The 19,770-nt window shown below is 33.4% G+C and overlaps 2 protein-coding genes across 2 annotated transcripts; one reads left to right on the forward strand and one right to left on the reverse strand.

Annotated features, from left to right (window-relative positions):
* The first annotated feature begins 1,870 nt into the window (after positions 1 to 1,870).
* LOC145618191 (uncharacterized) lies at positions 1,871 to 4,187 on the forward strand. Its single transcript, XM_081672976.1, has 3 exons — positions 1,871 to 2,179; positions 3,497 to 3,606; positions 3,680 to 4,187. Exons 1-3 carry the CDS (start codon positions 1,981 to 1,983, stop codon positions 3,965 to 3,967), a joined length of 597 nt encoding a protein of 198 aa, XP_081529102.1. The 5' UTR covers positions 1,871 to 1,980; the 3' UTR covers positions 3,968 to 4,187.
* Positions 4,188 to 6,120: 1,933 nt separating this feature from the next.
* Positions 6,121 to 17,433, reverse strand: LOC145618258 (uncharacterized). Its single transcript, XM_081673034.1, has 9 exons — positions 17,294 to 17,433; positions 16,924 to 17,038; positions 13,883 to 13,963; positions 11,435 to 11,483; positions 11,191 to 11,287; positions 9,396 to 9,448; positions 7,664 to 7,726; positions 6,477 to 6,819; positions 6,121 to 6,366 (listed from the first exon to the last, which is right to left on the reverse strand). The coding sequence occupies exons 2-8, from the start codon at positions 17,031 to 17,033 to the stop codon at positions 6,478 to 6,480; spliced, it is 795 nt and encodes a 264-aa protein (XP_081529160.1). The 5' UTR covers positions 17,034 to 17,038; positions 17,294 to 17,433; the 3' UTR covers positions 6,121 to 6,366; position 6,477.
* Between the last annotated feature and the right edge of the window lie 2,337 nt (positions 17,434 to 19,770).

Below are 19,770 nucleotides of genomic sequence, written 5' to 3' on the forward strand. Positions count from 1 at the left end.
GTATGTTGTAGTATTACTTTACAATACAACACGAATCAGACATTGAAAAGAGGGTTAGTGTCAACGATTCCTGACAAACATAGTTCGGGTCAATATTTTCATGTTTCATTTAAGGGAATGGATTTAATGTTAGGGTTCTCAAACTCGTTTTTTATCGAACACAAACAAATGCACCGAACGGCACGATGTTTGTCTTGTTGTTGTTTTTTATTATTTTTTTTATTTGCAAATTTATAAAGTTATATGATGTAGTACTTATGGAAGTTAATTAGGTCACAAGTTGTAAACGATTTGAGATAAACGTGTCGCAGGTTGCAAACGATTCAAGTTAAGCAATCACGAGACGAAAAGTTTAATTCGACGGGTTGAATCACTAATGGGTGTATTAGTTTAATTTCAGGTTGGTTTCTCATGGGTCGGTTGGAAATTACGCAGGAGTCATACATGATTATTCGCATATTCTTAGGTGCACACTCATGCACCTAGAAATAGGTGTACTAACAGCACAATATGAACATTAACTTTTCAGAAAGTGAACATCGGTATAAAAAATATGAACATTAGCTTTTCAGAAAGTGAACATAGGCATAAAAATGTGTGATTGTCGATTTCTTATGTGGTGACTTTGTGATTAACTTCGATTGAATAGGTTATACTACCTCCGTTAACATTTAGTTGCAACTTGGACTATTTTATGTCTCTCAAATAATACCCCAAAGTTGCAACTAAATGTTAACAGAGGTAGTATATGATTTTCTTAATTCTAACGAATTGAATTTTTTCTGATTTTCTGCATTTTTTATTATCAATGAACATAATCATGCAAAATATGAACATATGTATAGGTTCCCTTAAATATGAACATTAGCGTTTTAGAAAGTGAACATAGGCATAAAAAATATGAACTTATGCATTTCAGAAAGTGAACATAACATTTTAAAATATGAACGTAAGCATTGGTTTTCTTAAAGTGAATATAAGCATTCAAAAGGTGAACATATACGCAAAAAAATATGAACACAAATATTTAAGAAAGACAACATATGCATAAACAGATTTAATTAATATTTCATGAACAACACTACATATTTACATTATGAACATTTGAAATTATATATGAACATATAAAATATTATTATGAATATAATGCATTTAATTATGAACATAAAAATTCAAAGAAATAAAAAATAATATGATTATGAAATTTATGCATTATAGGTATTAAATGTTCATTTTTTTACGTGTTCATTTATTATTATTAAATGTTCATTTTTTTCATGTTCATATTTTTTTTTACTAAATGTTTATATTTGTTTCATAAATGTTCATTTTGCAAGCGTAGTGTTGATTTTTTTTTATGTTGTTGCACATATCTAAGGTGCACAAACTTATTGCATGAGTATAAGGTTTGATTTTGAGTTGAACAGATCAATTTTCAATTCTAAAAAGTCGGGTTCGAAGTGGTTAGGTTTTCACTTTATCGGATAGGTTTGGGTTAAAAATAGACTAAGGGGGCGTTTGGTTCAAACAATGGTATGGGTTTGGAATGAGGAATGAAATCTGGGTGGTTTGGGGTTGGAACTTGATACTTGATTTCATGTGTTTGGTTTTTATCTAGGAATGATAGTTTTCCTTTTAATTTTAAACCTAAAGGTATATGTATGAGCTATACCCACCTCCCCCCTTGGGTTTCAGAAACCCATACCTTGAGGGTTTGAGGTAAGGGTTTGAAAAATGAAATCTCAAGAAACAAACACAAGGTATGGGTTTTGGTCATTCCAAACCCATACCTTATACCTAATATGTTTGAACCAAACACCCCCTAAAGCATTTGGTGTCTTCAATTGTTCTACATTGTGTCCCTCTTCAACCCAACACCATCAATCGTGTCTATTAGTGTACTGCAAATTAGGGTTTATCTTCACTGAAAAAATTGGGCATTTCTACTACGTCTCTCTCATATTTTGTTGAAATCAGACGATGAAGAACGCTAATCTCAAGAACAACGATTCCGGAGAAAGAGGTGGCTTCAATCCCAATAACAAAATGAACAACAACAACAACAACAGTAAGATTAAGATGAAGAAAAATATGCAGAGATTGGGAGGCACTGGTCTTTCTCTTGAAGCATTTGCCAATGCTAAATCCAGACAAAATTCCTATAATCCTGCTTTGTTAAGTATGTTCCTCTTTAACTCTTCTCTAAATTGCAATCTTTTATGAATTTCTTGTGATTTTGGAATATGGGTATTGTTCTAATGCTTGATTTTTGGGCGAATTTAGAGTATATTGAACTTTGTTGATTTCATGGTGCTAATCGTTTTTGGGTTTCGATGATATGATTGTTGATTGTGGGGGTGATTTCTTGTATTATTCGAGGCTTAAAGCCGGTTTCGTGGCGTTGTAATTGGACTAATTTTGTATTGCTTGTATGACATATTGAATGGGGATTGACAATTCTAGTATGATATTACAGATACTTGCATGATGGTAGACATAAAAATCTATACTTGTATGATATTACAGATAATCTCATCAAATATGTATCAACAAAGTTTACCAACTACCTTTAAGCCCAATCGTAGAAGCTTTTCTTCTACTTTGTTAAGTTCAGCTGTGAAATTTTAGGGTAGTTTAATCAATTGAATTTATTTGATGAACATTCATTATGTCCTTGCTGTTTGTCTCAGCCTGGGACTAACAGGTTTAGTGATTTTGTGGTCTTGTACTCCTATTGCCAAAAGAATGTTTGCTTGTGTTCAATGACTACACGGAATAATCAAATTTGGTTCATGTTAGCCGACCCCACTTATGGGATTAAGGCTTTGATTGATTGATTGAATGAGATCTTTTGTGGCGGAATGATTGATGATTTGATGCATTACTGCAATTCATATCTTGTGGATAGCAAGCAGACGTGCAGAGTGTGGTTTAGTGATTGAGGAACTTGCTATTTCCAATGAGCTTGATGCCTCCTCCCAGATCATATTGTAGAAAGCTGATTTGCTATGAGTTATGGGAGTGAAATATTGTTGTTTACTTGTAATGTGTCTTCTCTTAGGGATTGAGAAAAATGGTGACACTAAGGCATGCTTTGTGTGTGCTTGTTTGTTGTTGGGAAAGAAACAATTTATGCCTTGGCCAATGATTTTACACTTGTTTTGTTGCACACTAGATGACTACGAATTAGCTATTCGTAAACGTGCTGTACTCTTGACACATATGGAAGTTTTGCATTTTCTGTCATTGGTAAGGGTCGGTCAAGTTTCCTTGCCATGTAGTTCTTGACGTGCCTTGCTCTTTCAAACATGTAAGCTGATCTGGATAGAGTGATCCTGTTTTTCAGTCTTATCCTGAGTTGAAAACAGCCTTTTCTATAATTTTATTTATATGTATTGGTATTGCAAATATATGTTACGTAGTTAAATGTTGACTGGGTTTTGATTTGACTATATCGGTGATATACTAATGTATATACATTTTTGCATCATTTTAGAGAAGAAAAGGGAATTTTACACGAATGCCAAACATGTAAGCAAGTACAAGAAATTGCTGAAGCAACAAAATCAACCTAATGATCAATCCGTATATGTTGAACCTGTTGAGGTATGTGCTCCTTTTTGCTATTTTAAACTGAAACCTTGGCCTGAGTGTAACATGCTATCCTGCTCACTTGCAGGCGAATGATGGTGGTCCTGGTGAGACAAGCAAGGAAGACAAGAAAAACAAAAAGGGATCATACAGTTTGCAAGAGTTGTATGTGAAGAAACATGAAGAACAGGAGAAAGCAAGGATGGAAAGGGAAGCTTTCTATAAAGCAAAAAAGGAAGAAAAGGAAAAGGCTGAATCCCGCAGAAAAGATTTACGGGAAAAGATGTTTAAACGAACACGGAAAGGTCAGCCTGTCATGAAATACAGAATTGAGCACATATTGGAGACCTTGCAGGGTTCTACTTCAACATCATAGTTTTGTGCTTTTTGAATGGAGCTTCTAACTGCAAAAAACCGAATGATGGATTAGCTCTATCGTTCATTTGATGTATCTCTGTGTCTAGAGGGACATGATGATACAAGTCATTTTAGTTGATTCTAGGAGATGTGATGCTCTGTTGTAGTTAGATTATCAGTCCCTGACCTTGTAAAATTTTGCTCTATAATGCATAGCAAACTACACAATTTTGGACCAATCTTTATTTGATTTTTTTAATTATCCTTTCAAGTAGTTTCAATATCCTTGTTTAGTAATATTTTAATAGGATAAGAAAGAAAGACTTATTCACGCTGGTGTGATCCTTCAATTTAAGCATTATTTGAAATGGCAGCTCCTTTATAACATAAAGAGCCGGAATTGCTCAGTCAGTCAGTCACTGATATGTTTGGCTGCTACAGTATGAGAAGATTCAGATTGGTGTTTTCTGTTATGATTGTCTCTCTAATTGTTTCCTTTCTACTATATCACAAACCTTGGCTTAATACATACTTAAATCAACTTGCCTTGCCCAATTCTTAATTTTTGTTAAGAGAACCCCTTTAGTTTTCTCTGGTTTTGATGCTTATTTCCAAATGTAAGAAAAGCTATGTTTGTCGTCATTCCAAACTAAGCAAGCATATTGATAGAACATGAAATTAGAAGAAATTTATGAATGTGCTTGCAGAAATACACACAACTTGTGATGATTGCCATTGTCTGTGGCATAACCATGAATAATTTCAAGTACCCTTCTTATCTCACAGGCTATCTCTACACCATAATGCAAAATGTTCAGCTTTCTGAGTTTTTGCATTGAAGGTTTGTTTGTGACATTGATTCTGGTGGCTCAAACTCTTTGATACTTTGCCTTATTCCTGGTTAGCAGAAAATGTGTTGTATAGGATAAGACCGGACTAGATGGCAAATCTTCCCGGAATGGGCAAAACAATCTGACCCTGGGTAGATAGGCTATGTTGTGCTCGTAATTTGGATAGGTGTGATGCTATCTCATATACTTGTAGTAATAGACTAATAGTGATGGCTGTGATACTGTCTTAAATGATATGGTTATATTTTGAAGTTGTGATGACTGTGATGTGAAGTACCAAATTTAGTACCTCCTGAAAAATTCTATCATTGCTTCCTACTTAATCTACCCTTAACTAGACATTGTGTTAAAAATTGGATTACCTTTGACTGATCACCAATGTTAATGAAAAGGGCATCAGGAACAATGGGAACTTTCAAATTGCTGGTTATCTTTCTGAACTTGAAGGCCTTTTAATCTGTTTGTCTTGCAGGATAATGGTAATTACTGAAATATCAGCATTCAGTTTAAGACCTAAAACATGACTTGGGCTCGAACATAGTGGATACTACGGTGCAAACGAGGGGCTAAGCTCCGGGAAAGAAAAACCAAGCAAAAATAGAACTAAGGTGGAATGAAGCAGGGCATAGCCACTCCAACCACATCAGTAAAATACGACCTAATGCTAGAGGCGGGACTTAAATCAACTCAAATTTGTTGTTCTGTGTAACTCCTTGATTGGCTAGCCAATCTGCAGCCTTGTTAGCTTCACGATAAACACTTGAACTTCCCATTCCATTCTTCCAAGCAGATTTGTACAAGGCTGAATGTCATGCACACACTCACCATTGTAATCATTCGAGCTAGTGAATATTTGTACAAGGGCTTGGTTATTGATTGGACTAGAAGCTTCTTTATTCCCATTTTCTTTACAAGCTCCAAACCATACTCAGCAGCCAGTACTTCAGCTTTAAAAGCCACGCAATTCCAAGCTTCAGAGAATATGCATAGGAAATCCTTCCTGTGTGATCTTGAATAATACCCCCACCCCCAGCTGGAGCACCCCTCACTGAAGATTCATAGTACATTCTCTATCTTTATGCAATTGATATAGAATGGTTTGAACTACACTTCTGTAAATTTTGGATTATGAATTCGATTGATTTTCATACTATGTTTTTTTTTTTAGAAATTTTGTAAATGTTACTCCATTTTAGATTGAGCTACAAAATATTATAGATTGTATAGTGTGTGATAGCTTCCTCAATTTAATAGCTAGTCCTGGCGAGACATTCTTTTTCAAACAAGGTGAACACTTGCACAGAGCCACATACAACGCGGTGTATAATGGTTGCATCAGGAATATAAAGTTGGTTCACTTTAGCTCTCATGATAAGGCAGAATGGTTAACATCGTTAAACTAAACAATATAAGTTTTGAAATAAGATCACAATGCATTAAGAGCTACAAACACATGATCATGCTATTCCTTTTTGGCTGCATTATGTATCAACATCAAAGTTATCGAATGCTGAAGTAGTAATACAATGTGATACGATTTCTCTCCGGGTTCAAACCCTGAATGCCGCTGCAAAATTAAGCACCATAAATTCTCAATTAGCTACTTCAAATGGCAGCACTGTGAACATTGACTACGCTGCTGCTTAAGATTGAGCACTAACAGCAGCATCTGCTCACATTAAGATTGAGAATTGTTGGGCTGAGAATTTGTCTCTGATGAACTGATGATCTCTTCAAATGTTTCCATGTCAATGGTCATACCATCATCCACTTCAGCATCTACTTCGGACATTACTTCATCCCTGTCTCCTCTCATTGGTTCCCCACCATTTTCTACTGAATTGGATTGTGGAGGAGACTGAGGCTGAGGTTCAGGTTGAGACTCAGTTTCAGGTTGAGGCTCAGGCAGAGGAAGGGGCTGGGCATCTTCAACCTGCTCTCTTGAGGCATCTGCTAGTTGGACAATTGGGGGAGGATATGAATCCGTGGATTTCGTTAAAGTACTAGTCACCAACAGGTTCTGTAAAACATAAAATTACATCACAGATTAGTAGGAAAGTCAACAAAGTTATAGAAAGTAATTGTAGTCTTGTAGATGGTAAGCACTAGTAAATATACACAAAATATTTATTGTATCATGCTAGGTTGTACTGTGTCCATATCGCAACAAACATTAGAAATGAGCGAACCACAACTTCAAAAGGAAGCTCAAAATCAAAACATCACTGGAAAGATTCACACAGAGTAAAGACCAATCTGACACAGAAATGTTTGCCTAAAGTCATGATACTAACGAATCGAGAGAATGCTTTCTCCAGGAAATACTCTAACCGCAGACAATCGGTAGCTAAAAGACTCCCAAACTAGCTAATTTGATCTTGAATATGTATCAAATATCATTCCCACACAGAGCAGAGCTGTAAGCTTGTTTCATGTACCTAATTCCACAGACTTCAGTACCACACTGGTTGGTTATTCTACTTATTCATAAAGGATTCAGACAGAAGCAAGATTGCATGAACAGAAATGATTGTTGCCAAGGAAGAGCATCCCTATGAGAACTGACAGCTCAAAGCAAGCTAATTTTGCTTACTTGAGCATAGATATAATTCTATGTACATGATTTATCAGTAATATTATATCGATACAAATTAGGTTCTACATTCAGACATAATTCTAGGAGTCTTAAAAATGAATATGGAACCTAATTGTATCGATATAATTCTATGTACATGATTATCAGTAATATTATCCATATATTTAGGCATTAATGATGATCAAACCATATTGGGACAGAAAGAATTTTCAAGAAGCAGATAGACAAGTAATTATGTAAAGTGAGAAGCAATAGAACTATAATATACCTTTTCTAATGCCAGAACAAGTTTTGACAAATTTGGATAGATAGTCTGCGCATCCAGTAATATCTGTTCAAGCACAAGGTTAACTTTCAATGCCCATAAAATTAGCCACATCAAGATTAGCAGAAGATGGTGTAAAAAAGACACAAAAGCAGTAATACATCCAGGTGCAACACTTTTTTTTTTTTTCAATAGACAATATAAGTTCCCCTGGACATCGGGGAACCAAACAGTAAATAATGTGACGTAGCAAATTACAAACATTGGAAAAATATACAAGTCTTCAGTTTACTTTTGACCCACCCAAACAAGAAGAATCAACCAGCAAAAAACAGGATACTGGAAAGTAAAAAAAAACAGCCTCTGCATTGTTTAGAAAGCTTTTTATCACAACACAGGTATATTATTCAGTGTCCAGCAATGACACAAGATGGAAAAATATTTAAGAATAAAATACAAATTCTAAAAATAAAAAAATAAAAAAAAAATAAAAAATAAAATAAATAAAAAAAACCCAACAAATTCTAAAATTTTTGGAAAACTAAATCATACAGGATATTCCCAAAAATCTTTGAGTGATATCAAATGGTAAAATTACACGTCTACGTCCTCTTTTGCCGTCTACCTATTAAAGCATAAATGATATTCCCAAAGAACATTGAAGTATATCAAATGGTAAAATTACACATCAGCATCCCTCTTTTGTTGTCTACAATTAAATTTCTAGAGATGGAAGCTCTTTTATCTTCTCCACATAAAGAGCAAGGTGATAGTATTACTAACCTCCAATATGGATTTGAAATATCTTTGAACAAGCCTAAGTAACAAAGACTCAAAGAGCATAATATATACCAATATATGTTCCTGAACAAGCCTAGGTGCTTTGTGGAACTCTCTTCGGGTGTTTTATACCATGTCATCGCACACAATTAAAAAGAATTAGAACATGCTTTGTTCTTTGTACAAAGTTTGATGTTGAGACCTCAAGTTTATACATTAAAATCCTATTCACTAAATCATGCAATATTGGATGTTATCCTTATATATATCAATAAATGAAAATGTATTGCCTGGGCCTAAAGGTTAGTGGTATAACACACTGTTGCTACAGCTATGTTTAAATCAGCTTATCAGCCCATGCAGTTTCATGCCTAATTGAATTACGAGTATAATTCAAAAAAACTACTGCACCTGATAAAGTTTAAGAAAATGTGTTCAATTCACAGACTGTCAATACAAAGAAATAGTAGTGCCCAATTAAGAGTTCCCAGTTTTAAAGTTCTCACATTTTAGCTCTTTCCAACATCAAAAGATGATATAAGGATTGGCAAATGGCATCACTTAAAAGCACATATACATGTTTAGTAATGAGTCACAAAGTCAAATCTATAGGCCCAAATTGTAAACAGCAAGAGAACTGGATAAAAAACAATATATACTTAAATTATTTTACAGTCACATGTGGCCATGTGGGACAGTGAAGGGCCTTCATTATTTTCTGTTCTGTTATACTACCTCCGTTTCAAGTTAGTACTAAACTTCAGCATCATCCAAAATTTGAAAGACTTAAGTCTGACCAGATTACAGATGCAGTTAAGTAACTAACAGGAATAAACTTCTAAGCATTAAAAATACAAAGTAGAGCCTTGACGCTTCAGATATGGCAACTCTTTACTACTATTAGTACAAAAGTAAAACAATTGGCAAGGATTTTCAATGTATAATAATCAATTACCTCACAAAGTCTTTGCAATGTGAATGGTGGCCCATCTAGAAAGCTGAATAGAGCTGTACGTAAAGAGAAATGCTTCAGAATTGAAATCTTATAAATCCGCTTTATTCTATTTCCTTCAAATTGGTATTGGAGTCAACTATATTACTTTGGTTGCATTCAAAGGAAAGTCCATCAATAACAGATAATTAAGAGAAAAAAAAAAAAAAGAAAAATAGAAAAAAAAAATACAAGATACACTTATTCTATGAAATAGTTAGCATACCGGCATTTTGAAATCATGCAACCGTTGATAATAACAATATTTCCTTTTTAAGTAGCTCAACATGCTCCTTAATCACATAACCATGCAAACATATTGCCCAGAAGTATTAAAGTTATTTGATTCCAGATTCCACATATGTAATGTCTTAAATCCCCTAGTTCTAAATGCCTGCTAACAGTATTGTGAAGGATATATGATGGTACCAAAACTTAAAGGCCAAGATTTAAGCATCAGCAACATATTTTTTTTCCATTTTTTTTGGCTACAAGATGCCAGTTTAACTGATACCCTGCTCCATGAACAGAAATTATAACAGTAGCCTCTGTGCATAGATTTGATTGTTCGGATGAAGAATCAACAAAGCATGGGGACATCGCATGGACAAAGGACTAAGACTGAAATGCACATTAATAGCATAGGAAAACTAATGCAAGCAAAGAGTACATGAGATTACCAACAGATGGGAGGATAACATTAAAAACTATATCAATCAACCCTCTAAACAACCAGCTATGGGCTTTGATATGCACAGATAAAAAAAATTAAAAATAAAATAAAAACAAAATCAGGGATATTTGTAATGGGTGGCATTAATCCGTACTTCCTCAAGTCCAACAAAGAAATCAGTAAATCACTGCCGCTTCATTATGACATTATCAAACACATTGCCTTGTCAAACTGAAAGAGAAAACTTCTAATTTCCACAGTATTCTATAGAAAGAATAACACCAAGGCTCAGCAGCCAGCTGGACTTTCCAACATTTTAGCATGTATTTTTTTTACAAGTTCCATTTCAATTCAGGTCAATTCCAGACACTTAAAATTTCATATTCTATAATTGTTTTCATTACTTCTCCATTCCCAAACAAGGTGGCATGTAAGGTTATGCATACAAAGCAAGAGGTTGTAGTTATTGCATTGTAATTATAATTGACAAGTAATTGCATTAGTATCTTGAACTAACAGATTATTATCTCAGGTCAATGATACTATGGGATAAAAACAAGTTAAATTTAATGGTTAATACAGAACAAAAAGAGTATTAACTAATGAGTAATGACAATCATATGATTAATAATTATAATATACTCCAGAGAAGATTTCATTTCAGTTTCATCCAATATATATTAGCACAGTTAAATCAATTACAAAACAACACACCCTTGATTACAAATTACCAAAGAATACCATCATCCCAAATATTTTTATGCAGGAACATGGTCAACCAAGCCTCTAGGTTCTCATCATAATGCAATTGAATTATAGAACACACCAAATTCTTAGCCTATGCTGCATCCTTTGGCTAGATGAATAGTAAAACAATATTGTCTTGCAAAAGCTTCAATGTTGTTCAAGGAAATAGCCAAATATGCGATGACTTTTCTAGAATTTGGGTGGACATATAGAAGATTCATACAACTAGCACTAAGAATTCACAGCCCCAACAGGTAGTGGACTACCAGCTGCTAGCAATCCCAGAATCAGAGAAGGAACCAAGATGCACAATGTGAGTGAGGAATTTAATAAAAATACCTTCCTCTAAGCTTTTCACCAATTGTGTATAACTCTCTCCCAAAGAAGAATTTTGTTGATCATCAGGAACTTTTGCTTCTGGATATTCCGAAAGAACCTTGATATTCAAATTTACATGGGACAAGAAGATGTCATAATCACAACAGAAAATTAATTTAAAATAATAATTTCAAGAGACAAAGACAAATTAAGACCAGCATTGATAAATAATAAAGACCTTACAACAAGCATACCTCACCATTACCTGCTTCAGCTGAAACAACAGCATGTTTTTCAACTCATCCCATTCATGCCTGAGTGACAACACAAAGTCAAGGAAAATATCCACCAAGCAAAAACGGATAACATTTAACATGAATTTTACATTTTTCACATTCATTACTCCCATCAAGTTGGCATAACATCTAACATAAATTTAAATTTTTCACAATTATTTATTCCCACCAAGTTTTCAAAAATTTTAGTTACTGGAAAATTGCAGTTATTCAAATCCCTAAATTTATGACTATGCACAAAGTGGTATCCAGGAGAATAGGAGCTTTGGTTGGATTTTAATTACCACTATAGCAAAACTCGTGTTTTGAGGTACCTATGTTTTAACTTAGCCAAGTATTTATCTAACTTTATTAGTTAAATTTATTATACTTTATCACAGAATTTAATTGAAATTGTTTAATTATTTTAAGTAAATTATAAAATAATTCGAATTTTTTAAAGAGGGAACTGAATTTCATTTTTATTTTGGTCTGAAATTTTTATTTATTTTTTTTTTTTGGGTTCGAAATTTTTTAGAGTTATAATTCGAATTATTTGAATAAAAAGGAATTTAGAAAATTAGTCATGCTCCATTAAAAAGAAAATTAGTTGTGTAGGTACATGAATGAGTAAGGTATGTAATTATGTGTTCAAAGCTTTAATAGCATGTAGTGAGATTGGGTAGAAATATTTGGGGTGTTGTATGATTGTTATGAATTGTATGGAAGCATGTAATTATATGCAAGAAAAGATTGTTTGATTGAACACCAAACTTTAATTTTATGTAAGAACTGTATTTTTTTTTCTCCCTTTTGGGAAGGGTTTTTCTATTTTCTAAGTTAGTTTGCTTACAGGATGCCGATAAAATTGCCAGTAAGTACACAGTGTTTGGAACTTTTGTTAAGAAGAGTTTATGAGCATTCGTTCGATTTTGTTAGGAAGGTTCAATACCAATGTAAGTACTTATGTGATGTTATGGGAGAGAATCAATGGGACCATCCTGGCCGTATTTCTGCTTTTTTTGTTCATTGACTTTTGGATGAACCACTACATTGCTATAAAGAACAAGTCTTTTGATTCATCTTCCAGGTGGCATACCTAACTATGCTCGCTATTAGGACTACTATGGCCAGTGGGGCACTAGTTGGATGTATCTAGTTAGCTACATTCAAGCCGAACACTATTATTTATATCAACATTATCTTCCACCTTCCACTTTCCACTTTCCAGGTGGATAATTTTGATGATAGTAGTCAAGAAGTGGAAGAAACACTTGTAACGAGCGTAGTTAGGTATGCCCCCTAGATGAAAAACAGAAGACTTGTCCTTTAAAGCTATGTTGGGTGGTTCATTTGGTACACAATGAACAATTAAAGCAGAAATACAGAAGGAACATCCCATTGCTTCTCTCCCATAACATCACAATGGTATCGAACCTTCCTAACAAAATCGAACAGATGCTCATAACTCTTCTTAATCTCTGTGTACTTACTAGGCGATTCTATTGGCATCTTATCAGCAAACTAACTTGGAAAATAGAAAAAACCCTGCTCGAAAAAACAGAAATAAATAAATGAACAATACATCTTACATAAAATTTAAGTTTGGTGTTCAATCAAACAAGCTTTTCTTACACATAATTAAACCAAATAATTACATGATTCCATACAATTCATAACAATCATACAACACCACACATAGTAAAATAAATGCACATAGGTGAAATAATTCTAACCTATATACCCACATATTTCTACCCAATCTCACCACATGCTTTTAAAGCTTTTAACAGATAATTACATACCTTACTCCTTCACCTACCGTACAACTAATTTTCAAAATTCTTTCTAATTTAAATAATTCGAATTAAAACTCCAAAATAAACAAAAATTTTTGGACCAAAAAAGAGAATAGAAAATTGTGTTCCCTCTTTAAAAATTCAAATTATTTTATAATTTAATTAAAATAATTAAACACTTTCAAGTAAAATCCTGTGAAATAATAAAATAAAGTTAAATAACTTATTTAATAAATACTTGTCCATGTTAAATCATAGGTACCTTAAAACACGAGTTTTGCTTTAGTGGTAATTAAAATCCAACCTAAAGCTCCCACATACCACTTTGTGCATATCCATGACTCCATGAGTGTGAAACTATGAATAACTATATGTGCATGCATACACACATCTGAGCATGTGTCTTCTGTGTACATGTTTATGTGTGTGGCGCCATGAACGTGCATGCGTGTGTTTGTGTCCATAAGATCATATGAGAAGGCAGCTTGAAAATGGGAAGGATGATATCATGAGAACCACAGTGCATGCATCATGTAGGTACAAGGATTGGGAGATCAGTGCTGATTCAACCAAGCCCCATCCCATAGCTCATGTGTGTCAGTGTGTGTATGCAACAAGAAGCTTGTAATAGAAACATACCAATACTTTCCAGTTGAAGCAATAATTTCCAATACCCCCTTCACTTCCTCAGCTGACAGCCTAGGATCAGATTCTCCATTTCTAAATACCAAAGAATAACGTGAATCAGAAACTAAGAGAGGCACTGAATACAAGACTAAAAACATGAAAATGCCAAGAGGTTAGCAGTGATATCTAGAAATTAAAAAAGGGAACACACTAAATCATATTTTTCTTCTTAAAAGCAATAATGAGCTTGCATTGGAAAAACTATCCAAAATAAAAGACCTTAACTGGAATATCGGGCATGGGTCTTATTAGCAACAACTTTTGTATGTTAAAGATGATTTCCAATGAAAACATCTAATGTAAGGATTAATGTCTTGAAAATTACTTTTTGAACAAAAAAGTCTTGAATGCTTATATTTTTCATAAAATAATTTTATAAAACTAAGTATGGCTCGGGAATTACCTATTATCTCATAAAATTTAATGATATTTTTTGATAAGATGAGAGCAGTGCAGCAGTCATTTAAAATTTATAGTATTTTCCTTGGCCATCTGATGATCAAGAACAAAGATCACATCCAATCAGAAACAAGACAAGCTGCTCTGAAATATTCACTAAACTCCCTTTGTCCTCATAATCTATAAGTAATACAACTGCAATAATGTGTGCATTACACCAGCCTTATCTGCGATTAGTCTCACATCAAAACCAGTATATGAAACAATTTTGTTCAATATTGTAGCAAGTGTCCATACTCTGATCACCAATTTTTGATTGATTAGGCTCTTAGGTTAATCTAATGTCAAAAACTTTTGTGTGTACCCGGTTTACAATAATTTTAGTGTACATCAAACAATCATAGGGTAACTTTTATCCAATTTCAGTTAACAATTAACCTGCCTTAGGGCTAATTTTAAATCTGATATGATTTTAATGTAAATAGGCTATGAAACAAGTTTTATAAGGATCATGTAGCTATCTTCAAATGCTAAGATTTGATATTTTACTCTAATTAAGAGAATAACTATATCAATAAAATATAAGTAACTTTATTTATATCGGGGTAACTTTTGTAGACTTTAGGGTAATTTTATAACCGACATACAATAATTATTATATATCCAATATATTTAAAAGTTTGTGATAAGATGTGCCATCCAATTTAATTGTTGCTACAATGTTTACAAACAAATCATTTCTGTTATAGTCCCTTCTCAATGTCCCTTTCCTTCTTTTTACTTTTCACGTAACAGGCTTTTTCAAAGTAGAAAAATTGTAACCAGTACTCATGGCATAAAAGGTCAAGGGTTTGTCAGGCAACCCAACCTCAAAAGGTGAACACAAATCCTAAAGACGCACAATTTCAATAAAGCTCATCTAAGAAACTGGAATGCAATTGAAATCATCCAAACAACTCAGATGCAAGCATTCAACTAAAATTTTTAAACAACTTCAACCAAAAATAAAGCTGCTGATCATACTATATATACTCTTCTACAAAAATTACTCACATACATTTGATTCTATTGAATGTATATCCCTGATAGAACATTGAGACATGCACACACCAAGAGAGGAACAACCCATAAAAAGCATAGCCCAAGTATATTGACAAAATGACAAGTATAAATATGGAAGTCAAAGACTCAAAAGTCAAAACCATTAACGTCCTTGGCAGCAACATTGTCATGATAAAAAGGGTAAACAAAAACCTTTGTGGCTTATCATGTATCAAAAGTTCAAAAACTTTGCACTGCAACAATGGCTTCATTGAAGAAAAAAAAAATTCTTGTTTAACATATAGATTGACAGTTAAAGAATAAAAGAAGTTGTCGGCGGCATCAAAAGAACAGTTGATTCAGAGCTCAACCTTTCACGCATATTCTACATATCACATGTACCACTCAGCTAAGTGTGCCTAGTTGACATCAACAAACGCCCTAGTTATCTACCTCCTCCAAAAATGTTAAGCGAGGTGTGCTAGAAATCAACAAGTAAATATTTTGCATTTTAACATCTACCTATATTAGATAACAGCTTCATTTCATGTCTACCAACCATATATTCCAGTGCTACCACATAAGATAGTGTTTTACTATACTATCCAAAACGAACATTAGTCTAATTTTAGATACTGGTTTATAATTCCATAAAAACCAAAACTTTAGTCCAAACAAAAAGAAAAGGTCATATTCAATTTTACTGCCCTCTCAATAATAGAGGCAATGAAGTTTTAGCAAATTTTGAAGTCCCAAATCAATTATTAGTATATTGGAATGATTCAAATTTGAAGTCCCCCAATATAAACACAGAGAGACACCACAAGGAATAGAGAGCTGGGGTATACCTAATATTTGTACTACTAGACATCAATCCAAAAGTTGATCATAGACTTTACTGACAATATCAAATCCGTACTTAATGAGCTCTATGCATTAAAGTTTCAGCATCTTTGGTTTATAGTTATTTCCCCTCTTAGTTGTACAAAGGTACAACATGTTCATAAAAGTAAAGAACAACCAATTGCTGATCTTAGCTTAGCTCAACAAAAATCTATCAGAGACACGTTCAACTCTATAAGCTCAGAAGTCATAACCTAGATACAACACATTCTTGATTTCACAAACTGTTCGTTAACTAAGGAATGCCCATAATTCAACTATACTATCTTTTTTCTAAAAGGAATACAATTCGCACTAAAACCCAATCAAGCAATACATTCCCTTTAGCTCCTTCAAGTATAGAAGAACTTCATTGTACAAGAACTCCAACCACAACTAATCATGTTTATTGTTTACTCATAAAATTAAGTAATTCAAGCTCAAATAGACCCAACAAAAAAAATGTACATTATTTCCTCACACTGATGATTATGGTATAATCACTCTGGTTCATGTAGCCAACCTAACTTATGTGATTAAGGCTTTGATTGATTGATTTCTTTCCTCACAATGATCAATCAATTTCTCAAATATTAACCGAATCAAGCATAATAGTTATCATTTAAACAATATTCAGATAAAAGGAGCAAAACTGCAAAAATAAAAAGTACCCATTAGCATCTAAGAGCTGAGGACAGGCCTCTTCCTGAGCCACAGCGGGAGGGGTGGCCGCCTCGGGCACGGAGAGAAAAGGTCCATTTTCATAGTTTTCTCCTGACATTTAGCCTGCAACACATTAGCAACAAAATTTGTCTCAATTATCAAAGTAGGCTCAAGTTAAATTCTTCTCGCTTAAGAATATGAATACCAAAATTCTAGCAACGAAATTACTCGTTGTAATCTTTGATAACTACAGTATCGTATAATCAATCGATCAATAATTCAACTTAGAAGAACCCTAAATTGACTATTACTGAGAAATAAATTAACGATTAACAAATATATTGTGAAAATTGATAATTGATGAATGAAAAAAAATACCTCAGATGCTGCTTCAATGGAGGAGAGAAAGCTCCGAAGACGCTTCAATGGAGGATTTGGAGTACGCTTCGATGGAGGAGAGAGAGCTGGGGAAGGATGGAGCGAGGCAGTGTAATACTGTAATGTCGAGTAAATCAAAGTTGAGAACGAGGGTAAGTTTAACGATGTTTATGATAAAATTTAACCTTTATTAGATACATACTAATTTCTAAGGAAATTTCATAAAATGACGTTGAGTAATTTTTTAATTCACCAAATACACTTGAATTTAAGAAAAATGTCACCAAATGCCCTTAATGACTAACGACAGTTAATTCCGTTAGTCATTAAGGTTAATTATGCCATGTGGCATGCTACAATTGGTTCTCTTTTAAATAATTAATCAATTAATTTAATTAGTTACTTAATTAATATAAAAAAAATAAATAAAAAATTAAACCCACCCCCAGCCACCCCCTACCCTACCAAAGCCAACCCCTGCTAGCGGCCGTCGGCGCCGGTGGTCCCCCACCCCCTAGCCGGAACCGGCGCGGTCGCCTGCGAGGCCATCCCCCCCCCCACCCTCGACACCCCCTCCCCTACCCCCAGCCCCCTCTCCCTCTGTTTCCCTCCCTTTAAACCCCTCCCCATCCCTCGAAAAACCCCCCTTCCTTCGCGGCCGGCGCCAAACCTTATTGGGTAGGGTCAATATAGGACCAAAATGTTTTTCCAATTTAATTAATAAAGAAAATAGATAATGTTAAGATAATTACATAGATAAATTTGTATTCATATATACTTAATATTGGCTTTGTCCAATATTTGTTTTAAGTAATATTTTTGTAATCCCCCAAATTTTAATTTAATTATAATTTAATTATATGTTACTCTTATAATTATATTTATGGTAATTTTATTAAATAAATTATTTTATGGAAGTTTTTAAAATAAAGTAGTGTTTTTTTTATATTTATTATTAATAATCCTAGCCTATTTAGGAATACCAATCCTAATTTAATTAGGAGATTAAAAAGCCCAAAATAAAAACCCTTATACCTCTCCTCCCTCAAAACTCACGTAAAAAAAAAAAAAAAAAACACACTCTCCTACTTCCTACTGCTCTTCACGAAGAGAAGAAGAAGAAAAAAAAAAAAAAAAAAAAAAAAAAAAAAAAAACCTTACCTGCTGCTACAGTGCTGCCGCCAGCAGCACCACCGGCCTGCCGCCACTGCCGCCACCGCCTGCCTGCTGCCGACCACCAGCAGCCCAGCCAACAGTTGCCTTCCTCCCTTCTCCTTCCCTTATTTCTCCTTCTCTTATTTTTGTTTTATTTAATTAAAGTTTTGATCTTTATTAAATTTTGTTTATGAATTCTTATTATTATGGTTTGATAGTATGTTTAGATTATAAAAGATTATAAATTTATGGGTTTTGTATGTTTAAATTATTATATTAATTTTCAGATTTGGTTATGTATGAATTTAGGGTATTAAAGTGTTGATTTTTCATGTTTAAAGGCTTATTAACGTACTAAACAAGTTACTTAATTATTCTATGTTCAAAGTATGTCAAAGTATGATTATTTTGGTTGTATATAAATTTTCAGATTTATTAAAGTTTCAATTTTTATGAACAAGTAGTGTTAATTTCATGTTTTTATGCTTCTAAACCTATAAAATATTTATTGTGGGTATTTTGTGATTGAAAAAGCTTTGAACTTTATATTCTAACCTTAAAAATAATTTTCAGATTTTATGTTTTTTATTTTGAAGCCTCTAATTGCATTGAATTGATATATTTTTGGGTTTTTAACACACTAATTTGCTATATAATGACTATTTCAAATAATTATGCTTATGGGATTATTTTATATGCTTAAACCAAATTTTCAGATTTATTTTACCACTTTAAAGTTGCTGTAATTTTAATTGCTTTGGTATTGATTTATTCCTTATTAATTGGTTTAGGAGAGGACTTTGTAGAAGGCGATTTCTAGTCTTTAAAGTGGCCAATCGAATTGTTTACTCAAGGTACGTACAAGTTACAAAACCTTGCTTTTGGATGCATGTTTAAGGATGGATCGAGAACTTAGTACCATGTCTAGGGATGACTGGGTTAAATTGTATGGTTATACATTGTGAATTTCATTTGATGTGCATTATTTATTATTGCAATTATTGGTTATGTACTAATTATGCAAGGTATGCTTAGAGGCAAAGGTATGTGATTAGTGAAATGATTCAATTATTACTCATTCATGATTTAATGAAATAGGATGAGTAAAGGAATGGTTCATGTCTTATAAGACAAGGTTAAGAGTTTGGGGTGCCTTATGCACTCAAGGTGTTTATACACCGAGGTAGTAAAGGAATGAATAATAAATGTTGCTTGCCACTAATAAATCAAGAATTGAAATTGAAAAGTTGTTTTACTTGATTGAATTGATATTGGATTGATTGAATTGTTATGCATGTGAGTCATCACCAAGTCTAAACCTG

This window comes from Chenopodium album, chromosome 26, assembly GCF_948465745.1.
Source record: "Chenopodium album chromosome 26, dcCheAlbu1.1, whole genome shotgun sequence".
In the NCBI taxonomy this organism is placed as follows: Eukaryota; Viridiplantae; Streptophyta; class Magnoliopsida; order Caryophyllales; family Amaranthaceae; genus Chenopodium; species Chenopodium album.